This window comes from Danio aesculapii, chromosome 25 (genome assembly GCF_903798145.1).
Source record: "Danio aesculapii chromosome 25, fDanAes4.1, whole genome shotgun sequence".
Lineage (NCBI taxonomy): Eukaryota > Metazoa > Chordata > Actinopteri > Cypriniformes > Danionidae > Danio > Danio aesculapii.
This window is the reverse complement of record NC_079459.1, coordinates 7,156,144-7,177,775: the sequence shown is the minus strand read 5'-3', so window position 1 is coordinate 7,177,775 and position 21,632 is coordinate 7,156,144. Positions and strand designations below refer to the sequence as shown.

Genomic DNA, 21,632 nt, shown 5'->3' with positions numbered 1-21,632 from the left:
TTGACCTTTAAATATCACTGAAACAGAAGCTACAGCACACTGAAAGATCTCTCACCTCTGTGGTAACTTGCCGTTTGTCGAGCTGGGAAGTTGAACATAAAGTCTCCTAACATCTCTCGAAAACCGTCTCGAATCTTGATCCTGTCAGGCGATGTGCCCAGATACTCATTTAAAAGAAGCTCAAGAACTGACTGATCTTGAAGCTAAAGGGAATAAAAAGCAGAGAGATATAATGTGATTGCTGTATCGTTTTACATATTCAGAGTAAATCAATTGTTTAAACAAATTAACCTGATGAAGTACAATAAGTAACTCTTTAAAATAAAGTCTCACACATTGGCATGTGCTCAGGTAGGACTCAACATGCCCTTTTTGGGCCCATTCTTTTGTCTTCTGTTCTTGTTGTTCTTCAATAAACATTGGTCATATATTATGTCTGACTGTTTTCATTCATTCACTCATTTTCTTTTGACTTAGTCCCTTTATTCATCAGGGGACGCCACAGCGGAATGAACCGAAAACTTATCCAGCATATGTTTTATACAGCGGATGCCCTTACAGCTGCAACCCAGTACTGGGAAACACCCCTACACCCCTATTCTACGCCATTTTGTAGTATAAATAGTGTAAGTAGTGCGTTCACACTCAAAACTCAAAACAAAAATAATAAGTGCACTTTAATTACCCGGATGATGCACTCATTCAGCCGGTAAAATATGGAATGATGGGCACTTCACGCACTCAACGACCGCAGGTTTGCTCGCGGAAGAGGCGGAGCTATCGGGCCACATGTTGGATAACTTTATTTATTTTGGATGGTGAAAGCAAAATTCTCCTGCGAGAGTGATTATAGCGCCTCCCGATGGTGAATGCGGTTATACTCATGGCAGGTTTTATTTGATAGTTTGGTCATTTATTTCACTGATTTGGCAACCGTCAAACGTCATCAGTGAAACAGTTTCAATTTCCGCTTAGTAAAATAACCATTAGTGTTCCATTTGGGATGACACTACATACATTTACTATGCTGTTGAGTGTGTAAGTGCATAAGTACATAGTGCATGGTGTGCCATTTGAGATGCAGCTAAGTTATACACTACACCCAATTTAGCTTATTCAATTCACCTATACCACATGTCTTTGGACTGTGGATGAAAACAGAGCACCCGGAGGAAACCCACACCAACACGGGGAGAACATGCAAACTCCACACAAAAATGGCCAAGCCAGGGCTTAAATCAGCGACCTTCTTGCTGTGAGGTGACCGTGTTACCCACTGCGCCACTGTGACACCTGTCTGACTGTTTTAAAATATATATTTAACCAATGAAATATAAATTAAAAAGAGCTTGTGACTAAACCTTGTTGGATTTGCTCAAGCTGTCAGTTAAACATCATAAGTTTGCCCCCTGTCTTGACTGACTGAAGTTCAACAGCAGGGCAGCTAAACGTCTCGAAAGTCGAAATAAATATTTTGTTATTTGAATAAGTACAGCAATGTCTTAAAAAAACTATAAAGGTTCATATTTGCTGTGTTTGAGGTCCAGTGTTGGGCAGTAGCGTCAATACAAGTACGGACGCTACTAGCTTAACTACATTTCTCAGGAGCGTGGTGGTAGCGTGGCTACTTTCTAAATCAAATAGCTTTTCAGTAGTTAAGCAATTTTTTTAGTCAAGTAGTGCAGTAGTGTCCACACAAGCTACATTTACCAATCGTGGATCAATAAGTGACGGCACTGACATTCACCGAGCTGTGAGGCCACTGTCATACCGATGAAAGTTAATCCATATGATGGCGAGAATGACGATTTCTTCTTCTTCCTGTTTTACGGTGGTCCACAACAAACTTTTTTGGGCGTTACTGCCACCTCTCGCTCCGGTCGGTGACATCGCGACCAATTAACGAAAAATTTGCTTGATGAAAAGATGACTGAGTGAGAGGAGCTATTTCTAAAGCAGGATTCCTCGTGACCATACCTCGAGAAGTACATGTTAAGATGCAATAACATTAATTTTGATGCGGTGCTCAAAAAACATTTTTAGTGATTTATAGTAAGTACAATAATATTTTTGAACTACACAATAGTGAAGTACCCAAATTAATTTGTTGTGGTTCTTTATTATATTTACTGTAGTAAAGGCTAAAAGTATACTGTGGAAATTACTATTAGTTCATGATAGTTACTAATGATAGTGTAATTTATTAATGAAGAGTTGTGTGTGTGTACACACATATATACACACACACATATACACACACACAATATAATGCTTATTCCTAAATATTTCCCCTTACTATAAATTACTATAGTATTTTAAATGTGTAACAGCTGGTTTTATCGGATTTTTTGTTTTTGCTGTTATATACTATAACGTGTTACTGTTTAGTATAGCATATTATTTACAGTAAATAATTCAACTGAACAATTCTGCCTCATATGTTTCATTGACAGTTTTATTGATCACTAAGATATGATTGATTTGAATTTAAGTTGTTTTGATTTAAAAATGATAATAATGAAAATAGCTTCGATGAAGCTAAGCTACTTTTGCCAAGTAGCTTTTAGCTTAGCTTGTACATTCCCCAGAGGGTAGCTTTTAGCGTAGTTAAGCTACATTTTAAGTAGAGTAGCTAATAGCTTAGCTCACTACATTTTTCAAGTAGTGTGCCCAACACTGTTAATGTCTGAGAATGGACTATCAGTGGTGAAGAGAAAAAGAGAGAGGTAGGGCATTTGACATTTAAATATCCTGTGCACATGGTAGCATTTCATTTTTCAAAAAATGAGAATTTGGCTTAATGTATTGAAAAAAACTAATAAAAATCGAGTGCTTATTTAGCTACAACAAACTTTGTAACCTGCTGATAAAAACGTAATGTGATGCCGTCATTTTAATGAGACAAATTGTGCATTTGCACACATTCACAGGTCAAAAATTGGACAGTAACTGCATTTGAGTTTGACACAGAGACTGAGTAATACTCGTCAGCAAGATAAAATATATTTCTAAGAAATCTGATTTATGCAGAGTCCCAAACCTTAAATCTCAAACACCAGGACTAAGAAGCTTTTATGTTGTCATGTAGCACAAGTATTTATGCATGATTAACGAGAGAGTGTGATATTTACCAAGTAACCAATATAAACTAATATAAAGCAGTTGCATACATCACGTGCATAAATCACGCATTGAACATGACATTAAGATGCCTATCAGTTTATAAAGGCCTAGATTAAAAGAAGATGGCCAAATGAGAACTTTCCGTCATAAACTATAGTAAAACACCTTGTAAAAAGAATTAAACCCAGCAAACAGATTAAATACAGAAATGGAGAAAAGATCGCTTTTATTATGAGCTGCTGTGTTCCGTGTAAATGCAGACAATTGGATACTAGTCACTTTTAAAAGATGCTGTAAGCTGGTCATCAAAAACAAATAAATAAATAAATGAATAAATATATATTCGCATGCAGTCACAAAATTGAAATTGACTATCAAGATCTGCAGTGTAAATGCAGCCTATGAACCATTAATCTTCATAATGATTCTATGAGTGTATTTGCTAGGTAGTTCTTTTTTTAATTTCAGTATATCATATTCTTCACTCGTCTTCACACATAAAAACACAGTACAACATGGTTTTACTGCAGTACTGTTATAGTAACTAAAACAGTGTGAACTTTTATGCAGAATAAATGATATCTGACACAATTAAAACACTTCACTGCGACTGTACACAATGATTTACAATTGTGTATTTGTTTTAATTCAATGCTGGCTTATTTTAAGAAAGTGTAACAGAGCGACAAATCTTCACAGACGACTGCTGCTGTAACTCGGTTTAAAAGAAGTCCTGAAACTCTGTGCATCTCTATATTACATCTGTTATTAATAGTGAATAAATATAAAGCTTTTGGAACTATTATTTTGTGTTATTTATTTGTCATTAAGATATAAACATTACACAAATAAAATGTTATAAAGGTTTTTAATACTTACAGCAGGACTGAACACAGTCAAAAGTGGCAAAATTGTCTCTAGGTCGAGCCCATCGATCCAATCTGGAGGTAAAATGTGCTACAAACAAACAGTTGAATATGTAGTAATGTTTAAGTTTTTCAAATTCTGGAAATACAAATAATATGCTTGCTTTTTTACAGATTTTGAAAGTAAAAAGATGTGTCTTTACAGCAGGCAGCAGAAATCCAATCTCATCATCAGTGACTCCAGTCATCAGAGGCACTTTGTTAAACTGCTGCGACTGAAGAAGCTCTGCTGCAGGTCTTGGAAGAAACTGGCCATCGGTCGTCACTCCAAAGCGAAACAGGGGATTCTCCTGTGTAATTAGACAAGCACGTGCAAATCTAAAAATTCGCAAGATGAACTGAGGTTTAAACACAGATTTTGAGGGAAAAGCCAGTGTGTCAGACAAACCTTTGTAATCTTTAGTATGTCCACTTCTGACTTCTGCATCAGACAGTCGACAATCTTCTTTGTGCTGGAAATATCACAGCCAGATGCATTTCCTATAGCCTGGAGAAGAAGAAAAAATAAAGCAATTTACGTCAAGTTTCTTTAATAATTCAAACAGAAAGATCTAAAGCTATGTTGAAACAGCAAAGCTTTTATTGAATTCACAACATATGTGGGACTCTTTTCTATTTTGAAAATAGGAGATGCAGCCATGTCTTTACATTGTTTTCTATATGTTGCTAATATACGTGGAATAGCAAGAAATGGCTGCATTGGTACGGTATGCCTTTATGGCCATTTCCACTGTCAAAAAGTACCTAAAAGCAAACCGTACCATACCACTTTTTTGGCACCCTTTTGAAAGGGTACCTAGCACGACAAAAGGGTAACAAAAGGCAGAGGTAGACGCGCAGCTGAACGCTTTTGGTTTACATACAAACGTCACCAGAGCATGCACAAGCAGGAGAATAAAAACAAAGGAATCGCCGTTTTTAAATACACAGCCGAGACATTAAACCGTAATAATATATACATATAACAACGATCCATGGTCGACCCGAGCTCAAACAAACCTTGTCGTCGTCTTGATGAACAGCCACAAAGCCAAGAATATGAGCTGAATCTACCCTGTGCCCTGTAATTGTTTACAAGGCCGTCTAAAGCACATACGTCTATATTTTAAATAACAAACTTCTTCAGCTGATGATAATAACGTGCGCATGATTACTGAAGTGCTTCTTACGTCCAGTCCTTTCAGAAATTCACAAGCGCGAAATTGAAGCGTGAAAAAACAACGAGCAAATGATTATTTCAGCAACCTAAAACATGAACAAACTGCCATGTTTAACTATTATCATCACCTTTTGGACTATTATGAACTGGGAATGACAGAATTACTCTCTAACAGAGGTTACATGTGCTGGTAAAGATTAATGACACAGATGAGAGGTTTGCACTGACTGTAGGCTCTATGTTGCGTGTTGTTTTTGAACCCAAATAAGGACTAAATGTATGTTGTGTGTAGTTTATATGTCATTGGTAACATATCGGAGACTGTAAGGGTCTTTATGTGTTAATATATGTTGCATTTATTTATTTATTTTATATAATTGCAGACGTTACTGTAGGCTATTTTGCTATTTATCATTAACCTGCAGTTATAAACAAATCATGTTGATATAAAGGTCAATAATGTACATTTATATACAAGTATTTATGTTTATAAAGCATCTGTTTTGTGAGAAGTGCTTCTCAAATGATATGTGAACGACCCGTATAGCTTTACTTTGACATTTCCTCCAGCGAGAATGACTTTCTGTTGTACACCACACCCATTGGTACCCTTTTGGCAGTGGAAACGCAAGCCTGATAAAGGTGACCCGTACCGACCCGTACCGTACTGTACCACTCAGTGGAAACGCACCATAAGCGGTGTGGTGCTTTGTGTCCAATGTGTCATGGGCTTTAAGAAGAAGTTCTATAAACAGTCTATAAATGTATTCAGCACCGCTCTGATGAGGCATAAGTTATATTTAAATGCATCTTTTGTCATTTAGTTTATATTGTGAACTTGGCCGCCTTTAATGAGCCAAAAAACACATGTTGACTGCTCAGTGCGCATATATACTTTAGGGGTTGCACAGTTTAGTCTGTTGCCAGACTGGTCGACTTTAAAGGGGTGGTCCACTACGATATCTTATTTTAAATTTAGTTGATGTGTAATGTAGCTGTGTGAACATAAACAACATATCTGAATAGAATACACTCAAAGTTCAATGCAAAGGGAGACATTGGCTTTTACAGAGTTAGCAAAGCCTACAGTGAACGAAGTTTGGGGACCACATAAAAATACATCCGGGCTAATGAAATCATAAACCCTTCAGGTTATGCTCACACACACCGTGCAGCAAAGGGGCGTGGCCAGAAGCGCTGTAATGTTATAGCAGAGAAAGCTAAAATGTCGTCCAAACGCTGCTATTTCCACAGAGCTTGTTCTGTTTCTGCATTTAGGCTTCCAAAGGACACGACACAAAGAGAAGTGCTTACAGTTTAATTTGAATTATGTTCTAGAGAATTATAAAAAAAAAGATATAGCTAGCATTTGACAAAGGACAGAATCCAGAATCTCTCTCGGTTCAGTGCTGGATTCAGCTGAAAACTCCTCAAAAAAGCAGCTCCAACAAGCAGAAGCTGTGGATTGTGAGCCACAACCAGTAAGTATTTTATTTTTTAAAATGAACATTGGTCCCGCACACATGCGGTTTTCGTGTTACATGCGTCTACAGACTCTTCACACATACACACACACACACACACACACACACACACACACACACACACACACACACAAACACACATACATAAAATGGCAATTCTCTCTTAAAGGAGCCACACCCTATTTTCACTCATTACAGACACTTGTCAGATTTTATTTTAGAGAGCAGGCATGAGCTTCATCCTTTTCCTTTTCTGTCTAATTAAGTCTCAAACTGATACTGATACTGCTAACAGCTACTCTGACTGACACTATTTACATAGCAGAGGCAAAGCGCGTGTTTGTGGAGCTGATCCGCGAATCACAGCACATTATGTTAGCAGACCAATCAGAGCCTCTTGAGGGCGGGCCTTTTGGAGGAACTAGGAAATATGACAGTCGTTTTCATGTTAGCAGAGTAGCTAAATATTATCAAAGTAAGATATATGAAAAAAACGTATAACGTGATTTTCTACAAATGAAGCATGAGCACACATTGCTTTGCATCTTACAAACCCAACCAAGCCTTAAAAATACACTGTGGACCACCCCTTTAACGCTTTGCCGTGACGCTTTTTGATTGAAGTCAACTAGTTGCGCTGCGCTGATCATGTGATTTTTTTACCTGAACTACAGGGCTACATGGTTTTACACACAAAGGTGGATTCGCCAAATAAAACTGCCCTCGGATTATTGATAGTAATTTAAATGTTATTTTTCTTATGTCAGCATCAATGATTTACAAACTTTAAGTGAACTTTATTTCATCAAACAGGTGTCAGTTAGGTCGCTCCATGCACATTTTCTAGAGTAGATGCTAGCCAATTTACACAACACTGGAAAAGTAATGTGATGGCTGTTGTCTTCTACGAAGCGTTGAAACATTTTGTGAATGATACATAATTTGGGATCGGGTTTTGCTGTGGCAGCACCAAAATTGTGGAATGAGTTGCCGTTGTATATTAGACAAGCCTCTTCCATTACGGTTTTTAAATCTCTTCTTAAAACCCACTTGTTCAATTTGGCTTTTAGCACAGCGTGAGATGTTGACATTTTATGTTTATTTATTTGTATTTTAAAGTTTGTTTACTCTCTGTTGTCAGCACTTTGGTCAACTGTGTCGTTTTAAAGTGCTTTATAAATAAAATTGAATTGAATAAAACCATGGAGCGCACAGCTGCTGTATACGCGTAGCAGACGTCTTGGCATTTATGAAGTCTGGTTTATTTAGCATAAATATCATCCCAGGTGAATGCGGTGAAGATGTGCAGTGAGGAGACATCTGATGACCAAGATGAGAAGTAAGCGCAAAAAAGGCCCGACTTGAGCAAGATTTTTAAGTAGTTTTTGGCCCGCACTATCATAGCGGTAAAATCTGAGTCTGAGAAGGACTCTGACAGAGAGTAAGCTTATAGCCTTTGTCTTTTGTGCGTTTTGTTCTTATGAAGTATCTTGCCATAAATTGGTGTTTTATGTGCTCACGACATGTGCATTTCTTTTGCATTACATATATTAGTTATTTTTACATTCATAGGAGAACGTGAAGTGATCAATGCCTTGACTGCATTTGTTTTGCACCAATTAGTCACTGCCAATATATATTTATTCATTCACTGGTGAAATCAGACATTTGTCATTATCAGATTCCTTCTTGCATTATATTCAATGATGTAGTCTAAAACTCATTCACTGGTGAATTTATTCATTCTATAAAACTACTGAATAAGGACAATATTAGAAGTGAAATTGGCATTATTTTGCATATAAAACAGATGATAAAGCTGAAAAACTGACCTTCCTGTTATTAATATTGTTAAATTGGAAACATTTTACTAAAAAATGTCAAAGAAAACAAGCTGTAACAGACCTGAGCGATAGGCAGTGGGTTGAGATTCATTATTGCCTCCATTGCAGCTGTACCGCTCTCTGCGATAGCGCGATGGAAGAGGTTTGCAGACAAAGGAGACAGAACCTATGAAAAAATATACATATTAAAATAAGACAATGCTAAATATTGCTTGTATTAGAATGTTTTATGTAAAAAATTTACATATTTTTGCCAAATCAGTAAATTACAAATGTAAAATAAAATAAATTTTACACTGTATACACTGTAAACAAAAAAGTATTATTACTATTACTTTAAAAGTTCTTAAGTAAAACTACAAGAAAATGTAAATAGATCGATGTTAGATAGATAGATGATGGATGGACGGATGGATGGACGGACGGACGGATGCACAGATAGATAGATAGATAGATAGATAGATAGATAGATAGATAGATAGATAGATAGATAGATAGATAGATAGATAGATAGATAGATAGATAGATAGATAGATAGATAGATAGATAGATAGATAGATAGATAGATAGATAGATAGATAGATAGATAGATAGATAGAATTTTTAAATATGTGCATTTGCAAAAAGTTTGCACTTTTAGGCACTCAAAAACGTTGTTGTCATGTAAACGCCCCCTCAATCAACCAATCCATCACTCACTCGATCAATATTTTGGCCAAAACATGAAACACTAAACAAAATAAAAAATGTATAAATTTTGTATATCAATAGCGAATATCAATATATATAGTGAAATATGTCAATATAAACACATTTTGAAATCGTTAAAGGTATAGTTCACCCAAAAATTAAACCTCATCATTTACCCTCCACTTGTTCTAAACATTCATTCATTCATTTTCTTTTTGGCTTAGTCCCTTTATTAATCTGGGGTCACCACAGCGGAATGAATCGCCAACTTATCCAGCATATGTTTTACGCAACCCATCACTGGAAAACATCCACACAACATTCATTCACACACACACACTCATACACTACGGTCAATTTTACCATACCCAATTCACCTAAACCACATGTCTTTGGACTTTGGGGGAAACAGGAACACCTACACGAACACGGGGAGAACATGCAAACTCCACACAGAAATGCCAACTGACCCAGCCGAGGCTCGAACTAGCGACCTTCTTGCTGTGAGGCGACAGCACTACCTACTGCGCCATCGCGTCGCCTGCTCTAAACATATTTGAGCATAAAACATATTCTTCTTTCTTCTGATGAACACAAAAGACGACATTCTGAAGAAAGCTTGAAACCTTCCATGGTATTTGTTTCTCCTACTATCAAAGTCAATGGATTTTGATTTTCAGCTTTCTTCAAAATATCTTCTGTGCCCAACACTAGACCACTTTAGGGCAAGCAAATAGCAAATACATATTCATCTTTGGGGTGAACTATCCCTTTAATAATCACCTAAAACCTAAACGATCAAATTTCAAAGAGATGACCCTTTCAGAGAAGCTACTTATTTTGACTCCTCACATGTAAAGACACACTGATTCCTCCAGCAGACTCTCCAAAGATGGTCACTGATCCAGGATCTCCGCCGAAGCTGTGGATGTTCTCCTGAACCCACTGAAGCGCAGCTACTTGATCCAGAAGACCATAGTTTCCTGGCGCATGCTCGTCTCCGGTACTAAATTAAGGGCAGAAGTTCATCACACACATCATTAGAGACCTAAAACCTGGACTCCAATCTATTAATCGCACTAATCAGAGATCAGAAAACATTGACTTTATGACTGTTCAAGCAGATTACAGGTGAGTTCAAAGTCCACAGACACATGGACTGACAAATGAAATATATAAATATATATATATACAGTTGAAGTCAGAACTATTAGCCCCCTTTTGATTTTTCTTTTTTTAAATATTTCGCAAATGATGTTTAACAGAGCAAGAAATTTTTCACAGTATGTCTGATAATATTTTTTCTTCTAGAGAAAGTTTTGTTTGTTTTATTTTGGCTAGAATAAAAGCAGTTTTTAATTTTTTAAAAACTATTTTAAGGACAAAATTATTAGCCCCTTTAAGCTATATTTTTTCAGATAGTCTACAGAACAAACCATCGTTATACATTAATTTGCCTAATTACCCTAACCTGCCTAGTTAACCTAATTAACCTAGTTAAGCCTTTAAATGTCACTTTAAGCTGTATAGAAGTGTCTTGAAAAACATCTAGTCAAATATTATTTACTGTCATCATGGCAAAGATAAAATAAATCAGTTATTAGAAATGAGTTATTAAAACTATTATGTTTAGAAATGTGTTGCAAAAATCTTCTCTCCATTAAACAGAAATTGGGGAGAAAAATAAACAGGGGGGCTAATAATAATTCTGACTTCAACTCTCTATATATATAGCTGAACTAATATACAAAATAAGACTTTTTAATTACTAATGATGCTATTGGTCACACTTTACAATAAGGTTTCATTAGTTAATGTTTTTAACATGTATTTAAAGGTTGTGTCAAGTCGATTGAAACTGTGTCAGTGCTTTTTAAGAATCAGTTTAATTAGATAATGCGCTGCGAGTTAACACGAACAAACCATGAATATCTGTAACTAAGGTTAACTAATGTGAACAAATACTGATGTCCATTGTTTGTTCATGTTACTAAATGCATTACCCCAAATAAACTAATACAACCTTATTGTGAAGTGTTACCATGCTATTAATAACCAGTGGTGGAAGGAGTACTGAAAAATCATACTTAAATAAAAGTACAATTTTTTGCCTAAAAATGTAGTGCAAGTACACTCTCAGAAATAAAGGTACGTGAGCGGTCACTGGGGTGGTACCTTTTTAAAAGGTACACATTTGTACTTGAAGGGTCCATATTGGTACCTCAAAAGTATATATTAGTACCTAAAAATTAAGAGGAACACTTTTGTACCTTTTAGGTACTAATATGTACCCTTGAGGTATTAATATGGACATTTTAGGTACAAATTTATACCTTTTCAAAAGGTACCACCCCAGTGACAGCTCACATACCTTTATTTCTAAGAGTGTAGTGTAAAAGTATCTGTTGTAAATATTACTCAAAATATGAGTAAAAAGTAGACCTTTCAAAAGTACTCAAGAGTAGTGAGTATTACGCTGTGAAAAGCTGATGCATTTACATGTAATTTGTGGATGTGTGTAAACGTAACATTCTGTAGTGCATTTAGTTATTGCCCAGCAGGCACACAGCGTCATAAGACGTTAATATTAGGTTAGATTTAGGTTGTGATGTCAGGTGAGCAAAATTTAATGTCCAGCCAGTATCTAAGGACAACATTATTTTGACGTCCAATAACGTCGTCAAATGATGTTGATATTTGGTTGATTTTAGGTGACTAAAATCCAACGTCGAGCCAACATCTTAAACCAACATCATATTGACATCAAATACTGACATTTATTCGTCAGATATGGCAACCAAAATCCAACATCTGATAGACGTCATAGTGGTAACGTCCACACAATGTCAAGCTGTAATATCATTAGACGTTGATATTTGGTTGATTTTAGGTTGGACGTTGATGTCAGCCTGAAGTTGAGTTCTCACGTCAATCCAATTTTCATTTCCAAACAAATTGCTATGTCCCCACGAAGTTTGGACACAACGGCAATCTGGCGTCATGTTGACGTCTTGTGCCTGCTGGGTGTTTAAGGCCATTTCGGTCATCATATGGTAAACATCGGTCATCTTCTTATCAGTGACATGCATCTAAACAGTTTCTGGGTCAATGCGTTTAAAGATTTTGGACATCTTCTTGGACACATTTAATCCTTCCAAACAGTTTGCTGCAATTATAAATCGCCCATGTCTTGAGGTTGTTTATTATGAGGTGATTTTCCCCTCTATGTGCGATTTGATTGGACGAATCACAGCATTGATTTTTCTAATCACCATAGACAAGAATGAAATAAAGTAATGACTGCAGGTTGAAGGAAAGGAGTGAAGTAAAAGTACTGATACAGCACTAAAATGTACCCAAGGGAAAGTAAAAGCACACATTTTTAAAACGACTTAATAAATTACAACTCCTGAGAAAAACAACTCAATTACAGTAATTTGAGTATTTGTAATTTGTTACTTTACACCACTAATAATTACTATTGCACATGTCGTTCCAAACCTTTGAGACTTTTGTTTATCACAAATGAAAATATTTTTGGTGAAATCTGAAAGCTCCCTCATCCTCCATAGACAGTGTGGTTCCAACCTCATTCAAAGTCCAAAAAAAAAAAAAAACATCCTAAAAACAGACCAACTGGCTTCAGTGGTTCAACTGGAATATTATCAAGCTATGAGAACACTTTTGTACTTTTACTGAAATAATATTTTAACTAATGTACTGTATTATAGTACACTTCAGCTCAAGTACTTGGTTTGTGTACTTTGTCCACCACTGACAATATGTCATCTTTTACTGTTACACAAACACCTGTATAAGTTTGCACTGAACAAAAAAAAATAGCTGCACTGATATAATTTAGAACTATTGGAGGTACAAAATGCACAGAATTAGATTTTACCTGAAAAATCCAAGCAGGCCGAGTCTGTATTGTATCACGACCACAACGACATCCTGATAAGCAGCCAGAACATGTCCGTCAAACAAGGATGCCGAAGCCATCATGAAACCTCCGCCATGGATCCACACCATAACCTTTAGCAAAAAAAAAAATAATAATCAAAAATACTACAACCTGCAAATTATTAAAAATTGAAATACACTTTTTATAACATTCAAAATGGTGTATAATAGTGTACATGCACTTTAACGGTACAGTGAAGTGTTTTGAAATGTGCAGTTTTGTTCAAAATTTGATGTAATCTCCACTGAAACACAAACAGAGGATGGGACATAAGAGTAGCTCCGCCCCTTTTTTAAGGACCTGTGAAATTAAAAGTTTTTTAGATGTTAGTATAAGTATGTTAGTCTTAAGGATATCTAAACTTCAGTGTGCTGCAAAACTAGAGGTGTGAACCTACACTGGTCTCACGGTTTGGTTACGATTATCATGCCATCGATTCGGTTCAATTCGATATCACGGTGCATTGACGATGCTTTCCATACACAGATTTATATTTTCTTCACAGCAACAATTCTTGTATTAACATGTATAAATATATTTATATTTATATACTATTTGTAATACAATCTTGTCCTTGAATACAAACAGTCAGATATATAAACTGTACCTTTAAGCAACACGAGCATTCATAACAAATAAACAACTATAAATATCCCGCTCGCTCTCTGAGTCTTGTCTTGGTCACGTGCTCAATAGAAAGGGCTGCGATTGGCGCTGGTGATAAATGGCAGCGGCGATCACAGCTGATCCATGATAGACACGGTGGAGAAAACTCGCGCTCGTATCTGTTTCCAGAAGTATCGCTGTAACAGCCGAGAGGAGAGGAAAGGTCAAATGGGCCACAGTGAGAGAGAAATGGAGTTTACTTTCATTCTCTCAATCGCAGTAAATTAGAGGCTTCTACTGCAAGTGTCAGTGAAAGACTGTCCAGCAAACACGCACACAGTGAAATTGGTGCAGTTTCTGCGTTTTTAAGTAGTAGGAGCGTTGTAAATGCTCGAGCTAGCCTCCCTCACCATGGTAAGCTACATAGCGCATATGAGATAAATGATGTCGATACACAATGACCAGTTATGATTATCACTGAACTGATACCGAATTGTCCGCATCTGCATCACGGTGCACCAAAGAAGCAATTCATTTTGACACCCCTAATTTGACCAAATTTGGATTTAGAAGATATAAACATTCAAAGCTTGAGGTTTGTTACTTGCACCTGAATGGATCAACGATTTTTTGGATGTGCAGGGATGGCGTTTTTGACTCTTCTGATCAATCAAATGCTCTCTAGTATCTGACATGCCCCGCCCCTTCTTTTCATTTGCTTTTCATTTGATGCGCTTGAGCTCCACCACTTTCACTGGCAGAGCTGTGAGGAAAGACAAATGCTATTGGCTGTTTTCTTTAAAAGGGGAGGGGCTACTCTAGGCCCCACCTTCTCTTGTGTTTCAGTTTAAATTACGTCAAAACATCGAATACAAATGCACATTTCAAAGCACTTCACAAGATCTTTAGGTTACATATTGTGAAATTAAAATACTTTTCAGACGGAGTAACATATTTTAAATACTACATTAATGACGTAATTAGTAATGGATTACATTTCTGAGGTAACACACCCAACACTGGGCAGGTAGTTATCACTGTTATTTACACTGTTATATGACAGTAAAAAAAACCTTATCACATTTTTCACCTGTGCTGTTAGTAGATTACACACGCCTTATCATCCTCACCTCTGCTTGTCTGTGACCTAATTTGCACTGACTTATGAAGCTCACAAAGAGTCCACGCTCTTCACAAACAACCCAGAATAAGACAGAGCTTAAAAGTGGAATAAATAACCATTTCTGATGCAGTCAGACTGGTTTTCTTTACATTAGACCTCTTTTTGCCCTGATTGTTGTTTTGAATGTATACTTTCCCCAGTCTTTAACAGCTTAAAAGGATCAGATTGCAGACTGAAGCAAAATCAGGTTAAAGGTTTAGAATAGACGGTTACAGGTGAAGGTTATAAATGCCGCTCACACTGATAAACTCCCTGAAAACAACAGTCCTTATATACAGTTGAAGTCAGAATTATTATATATATATATATATATATATATATATATATATATATATATATATATATATATATATATATATATATATATATATATATATATATATATATATATATATATATATATATATATACATACATATATATACACATATACATATATACATACACATATACATATACATATATATACATATACATATATATATAACAGTCTAAAGACATGCGCTATAGGTCAATTGGGTAAGCTAAATTGTCCGTAGTGTTTGAGTGTGAATGAGTATGTATGGAAGTTTCCCAGTGATGGGTTGCAGCTGGAAGGGCATCCGCTGCATTAAACAAATGATGGATAAGTTGGCGGTTAATTCAGCTGTGGCAACTGCAGATTAATAAAGAGACTAAGCCGAAAATGAAATGAATGAATGAATGAACTTACGTTACTTGTAATGTGCTACCACAACACTGGTACTAATTAACCAAAATATGCCTAGCTAGCCTAACTAACCTTGGTAAACATTTAAATAGTACCTTCCCAAAAAAAACATTAGACATCTGACTGATATCATGTCTAAACTACCTAAAAGTCTTGTCGTCAATCCCAGTTGTAAGAGCAACAAATAATAACTTGACTTCTAGTTGATCGTTTGGAAAAGTGGCAGAAGGTAGATTTTTCAGATGAATCATCCGTTGAACTGCATCCCAATCATCACAAATACTGCAGAAGACCTGCTGGAACCCGCATGGACCCAAGATTCACACAGAAATCAGTCAAGTTTAGTGAAGAAAAAATCATGGTTTGGGATTACATTCAGTATGGGGGCGTGCGAGAGATCTGCAGAGTGGATGGCAACATCAACAGCCTGAGGTATCAAGACATTTGTGCTCCCCATTACATTATAAACCACAGGAGAGGGCAAATTCTTCAGTAGGATAGCGCTCCTTCTCATACTTTAGCCTTCACATCAAAGTTCCTGAAAGCAAAGAAGCTCAAGGTGCTCTAGTATTGGCCAGTCCTGTCACCAGACATGAACATTATTGAGCATGTCTGGGATAAGATGAAGGAGGAGGCATTGAAGATGAATCCAAAGAATCCTGATGAACTCTGGGAGTCCTGCAAGAACGCTTTCTTTGCCATTCCAGATGACTTTATTAAGTTAAGTCATTGCAGAGATGTATGGGTGCAGTCCTCCAAGCTCATGGGAGTCATACACAATATTAATTCTTTTTCTACTGCAGCATGACTATATATTCTATACTGTACATTATTTATGTTAAGTGACAAGCCTTTTGTCTAAGCAAAGTCAGACCTTACTGTCTTAATTAAATAATTAAAAATCAAGACATGATCATATTTTATTTTGGTAAAATAAGCGTAATCTTGAGGCCTTTGCATTTCATATAAGCCACTTCTGATACCAAATGATCAACTAGAAGCCAAGTTATTATTTGCTGTTCCTAAAACTTGGAGACTTTCGTCAAGTAGTATATATTTGATCCATCAGTATTATAGACGTTGTTTGGATGTGTTTTTGCACAGTGGGTTACACAGAATAGTACTAGTATCTTTTAAATTTAACTAATAAAATATAAGATATATTTATCATCATGGAAATAACTAAAGAAATTAAGTTATTTACAACAACCTATTAAAACTATTATGTTTAAAAATGTGAGTTTTTAAAAAACTCTTCATTAAGAGCACTTAGGGCATATTTAAAAATCACTGGAGCTAATAATTTTGTCCTCAGCTGTATATAGACATGAAAATGATATGAAAATGCGACAAAGTTCACAAAAGCTCAACAAGCACACTTACAGGCAGCTTGTCATTTCCTCCGGGCTTAGACGGTGTGTAGACATTGAGGTAAAGGCAGTCTTCTGCTGAATCCACCATGTCTACTTTTGCAGATAAATTGGCTACCAAGTCTTCGAGTAACGGCCTGTCCTGAAGACACCTGAAATGCAGAAACACAGCAACACAAACATCACAATTCAATGTCCTAATGGAAAAAAGGTAAGTTAGTTTTGTTTATTCCTCACATTAACGGCTGTTTTGTAGCGTCCCTCACTCCGTCCCATTTCTCTGCAGGCTGTGGTGGAGCCAGTCTTAGTGGACCCACGGGTGGCTTGGCAAAGGGGATGCCCAAGTACGAATGGATAACGGTGTCTTTTCCCCTTGCTTTCATCTGTAGACCTTTGAGGGCTCCAGAATTGGTTTGCAAGACAGGTCCTGCTTAATGCACAAATATATATATTTATATATATATTTTCAAATATATTTTAAAGGGGACCTATTATGCAAAAATCACTGTTATAAGAGGTTTAAACAAAGTTGTGTGGCCCAGCATGTGAATATAACCAGATTCTAATGATAAAAATATATTAATTGTATTTTTTATAATCACACTTGATCAAAATAGACTGCAGAAACACTTTGATTGAGATTCTCCATTTGTCCGTGTCATCAGAAGGGAACCCTGCCCATTAGTGATGATCTCTGCCTCAGTAGCATAAGACAGTGTTGGGCAAGCTACTTGAAAAATGTAGTGAGCTAAGCTATTAGCTACACTACTTAAAATGTAGCTTAACTACACTAAAAGCCACACCTTGGGAAATGGAGCAAGCTAAGCAGAAAGCTACTTTGCAAAAGAAGCTTAGCTACATTTAAGCTTTTGCAATTTTCATTTTTAAATCGAAGCAACATAAATTATCATTCATATCTTAGTGATCAATAAAACTGTCAATGAATCATCTGAGGCAGAATTGTTCAGTTCAGTTATTTACTGTAAATAAAATTGTACCAAACAGAAACGCATTATAATATATAACAGCAAAAACAAAAAAAATCCAACAAAACCAGGTGTTCCGCATTTAAAATACTATAGTAATGTATAGCATAGGGAAATATTTACTAATAAGCATTAAATTAGACTAACTTACATACTGTAGTGTCTTTAATAACTATTATGAAATAATAGTAATTACCGAAGTATACTTTAGCCTTAACTACAGTAAACTATATATATATATATATATATATATATATATATATATATATATATATATATATATATATATATATATATATATATATATATAAACTCCTCTCCCTCAGTCATCTTTCTCGTGTCAGCCCAATGATTGATTTGTGACCAACCAGAGTGAGAGGTGTCAGTAACGCACCAAAAAGTTTGCTGTCAACCATCGTAAAACAGGAAGAAGAATAAATCGTCAATCTCTCCATCATATGGATTTACCTTCATCGGCTAGACACCGGCCTCACAGCTCCATGAATGTTGGTGCTGTGACTTGTTGTACTTGTTGTCACTTGTTGAATGTTGTAGCTTGTGTGGCCACTACTGTGCTATTTGACTAAAAAAAAATAGCTTCGCTACTGAAAAGCTACTGGATTTATAAAGTAGCGATGCTACCACCACGTTATTGAGAAATGTAGTTAAGTTAGTAGTAGCGACGCTACTGCCCAACACTGGCATAGGACGTTAGTTGTTTTTGAATTTGCCACTATGCTGACACACAGTTGTTTGTAGCTCCGCCCTCTTTTGAAAAGAGCACAATCTCATTTGAATTTAAAGCAACAGTCAGCAAAATGGCACAATTATGATCCTAAAAGGGGCAGTGTCAAAGGGTAATAACACATTATTTGTAAGGTATTTTGAGACACACACTAGGGACATCAGAGACTTTTATTTACAGCTTGTAAAAAGAAGCATGATAGGGCCGCTTTAATGTAACCAGTGTTGTTTGGTATTCAATTTCAGTTAAGCAAAGAAATATGTTAAGCTTAAACATCAATTTACCTACACATTTTACAGCAGATTTTAACTTTTTTGATGTTTTACTACAATTAACATGCTTAAAATAGTATTTACCACCTTTTGTTTCTAAACAAAGAATACAAATAATATTAAGTTTGCTTTTTCATTGTTTAAATTCATGCTATGCCTGTTATATGTCAAATGAAAGTTTTTATGTACCAATTATACCAATATTTTATACATTTTATATTAATTTGTTAATAGTTTTACTTTAAATAAGTCATGTCTGCTGTGGTTCATCTAAAATAATGTTGTGTTTTATTAGATTATTTCTGTTTATTTTAGATAAGCTTTGCGTGATGTGCTTAATCTGAACCTATTTTATCTTTACTACCGTTGTCTTAAATTATCATCTTGTCTATTTTAATCTCAATATGCAATAAGTTAATACAAATCAGTTTCATACATTTTATAATAGATTTCATTTATTTTCTGTACTTTTTTATTTAATGTATACATGCAAAATATTATCTGAAATAATTATGCATTGGTAGTATTTATTTTAATTCATTTTAAACACATTTTAATTTAAAAATATTCTACAGGCTATACTCTAAAAACTATATTCATTACTTCATTATTTTTTATTTGACATTTGTTGCATCACTAATAAGCCTGCAGTTTTTATGATCTCATAAACAGCCTAATTTATAAATGCAACAAGTTAATCCAAAACTATTTAATACATTTTTATAATACATTTCACTTATTGTGAGTAACATTTTTATTCACTGAAATAATTCTGCATTGTTAATATTTAATTTTATTCATTTTCAATACATTTTAGCTCAAATATTCCACACAAGGTTATACTCTATAAACTGTCTTAATTTATCATTTTTGATGATGCATCCCTTTTTTATATTAATTGCACAACTATTTTGCATGCTAATGCATAATAGTTAAAATTTATAGTAATAGCACATATAATAAAAGTAGTAAATATAGTATAATAGTATATATAGTAAAAGTTTATACTAATATAGTAAATTGTAATAGTTTATGTATAAAGCCTTATACATAACCTAATTTACATATGCAATACATTATTCCAAAAAAAATTATAATACAATTTATTTACATTTTTATTTACTGTATACATGCTTTAATTTATCAGAAATAATTAAGCATGTTGATGTTAATATTAATTTTAATCATTCATTAATTAATTTTCTTTTTGTTCTGCAATGTTAATGTTTACATTTTATATTCTACATTCTATACAATGGATACTCTAATGCTAATATGCTAATTTATTACCTAGTACATAGCCTAATTTATTCTATGCAATAAATTAACACAAAATTAGTTTGCAATACATTTTATTTAGTTTACTTGCAATTTTATTTACTGTATACATGCTATACTTTATCTGAAATAATTGTGCATTGTTAATATTTAAATGGGTCAGTTGGCTTTTCTATGTGGAGTTTGCATGTTCTCCCTGCTTTCGTGTGGGTTTCCTCCGGGTGCTCCGGTTTCCCCCAGTCCAAAGACATGTAGTACAGGTGAATTGGGTAGGCTAAATTGTCCGTAGTGAATGAGTGTGAATGGGTGTTTCCCAGAGGTGGGTTGCAGCTGGAAGAGCATCCGCTGCGTAAAACATGTGCTGGATAAGTTGGCGGTTCATTCAGCTGTGGCGACCCCAGATTAATAAAGGGACTAAGCCGAAAAGAAAATGAATGTTTTTAAAACTGTATTCATTTTATAAGCATTGTATTTTATACAAGGTTAAGCTCTAAAACTATTTTCAATTTTAGCAATTTAAACTATTACGCATGCAAATGTATGTACCTCACACAAAGCCTAATTCATACATGCAATAAATTAATCCAAAACCACAATACATTGTATTTATAAAGTTGGCATTTTAATATCTGCCTACATGTTGAAGTTTATCTGAAATAACTTAAATTAACTTATAATAACTTAAATTTAACATACATTTTATTCGAGATATATGCATTTAATTTAAGACATTCCATACAAGCTATACTCTAAAAACTATATTTGTTATTTTCATAATTTTTAAATTCTTTTATAATTTAAATTTCACATTTAATGCACAACTATTATGCATGCAGATTTATGAGCCATATTTATACATTCACAACTTTCTTTTGCACATATAGATCACGATTAAGTATCGATCATTTATCACATACACGCCTTAAAAACTGGATTGACCACATATCGACACGCCTACTTGCTCTTTCGCCAATTTACCATAGTTCAGCGACCGTATTTACCTTGCGTTCCTCAAAATGTGCATTTGCATATTTGACGTAAACACCAAGAAAAACACAACTGCTTCATAGCTAGTATAAATAGTTATTTCTTGCATTAAAACAAAGCTAGGTTTAGACAGTTAGCAGAAGGTTGTGCAAGCAATAACGTCCGTTTTGAGACGTGAATTGCACTTACCATCCTCTGCTTTGACGCTGTTTTGTAAAGTCACTGCGATCAGGATGCAGAGTGAAAGCACGGCGGATTCCCTCATCGCCATGCTGGAAACAGACACAGAATGAGTGCTGAAGAGCG

The 21,632-nt window shown here is 35.2% G+C and overlaps 1 protein-coding gene across 3 annotated transcripts in view; it reads right to left on the bottom strand.

Moving 5' to 3' along the window:
* Window positions 1-21,632, bottom strand: part of ces2b (carboxylesterase 2b) — a 65,503-nt gene extending 43,871 nt beyond the window's left edge. Inside the window, exons 1-10 of one of the 3 annotated variants that reach the window (XM_056451619.1) lie at window positions 21,516-21,632; window positions 17,296-17,488; window positions 17,072-17,210; window positions 13,128-13,261; window positions 10,079-10,232; window positions 8,598-8,702; window positions 4,438-4,536; window positions 4,193-4,339; window positions 4,003-4,080; window positions 56-203 (exon numbers count right to left, since the gene is read on the bottom strand). In XM_056451619.1, coding sequence (XP_056307594.1) covers window positions 56-203; window positions 4,003-4,080; window positions 4,193-4,339; window positions 4,438-4,536; window positions 8,598-8,702; window positions 10,079-10,232; window positions 13,128-13,261; window positions 17,072-17,210; window positions 17,296-17,488; window positions 21,516-21,597 — 1,279 coding nt within the window. In that variant the 5' untranslated portion in view covers window positions 21,598-21,632. The remainder of the gene's footprint in view (window positions 1-55; window positions 204-4,002; window positions 4,081-4,192; window positions 4,340-4,437; window positions 4,537-8,597; window positions 8,703-10,078; window positions 10,233-13,127; window positions 13,262-17,071; window positions 17,211-17,295; window positions 17,489-21,515) is intronic. The other 2 variants (XM_056451620.1, XM_056451621.1) reach the window with 2 other exon arrangements.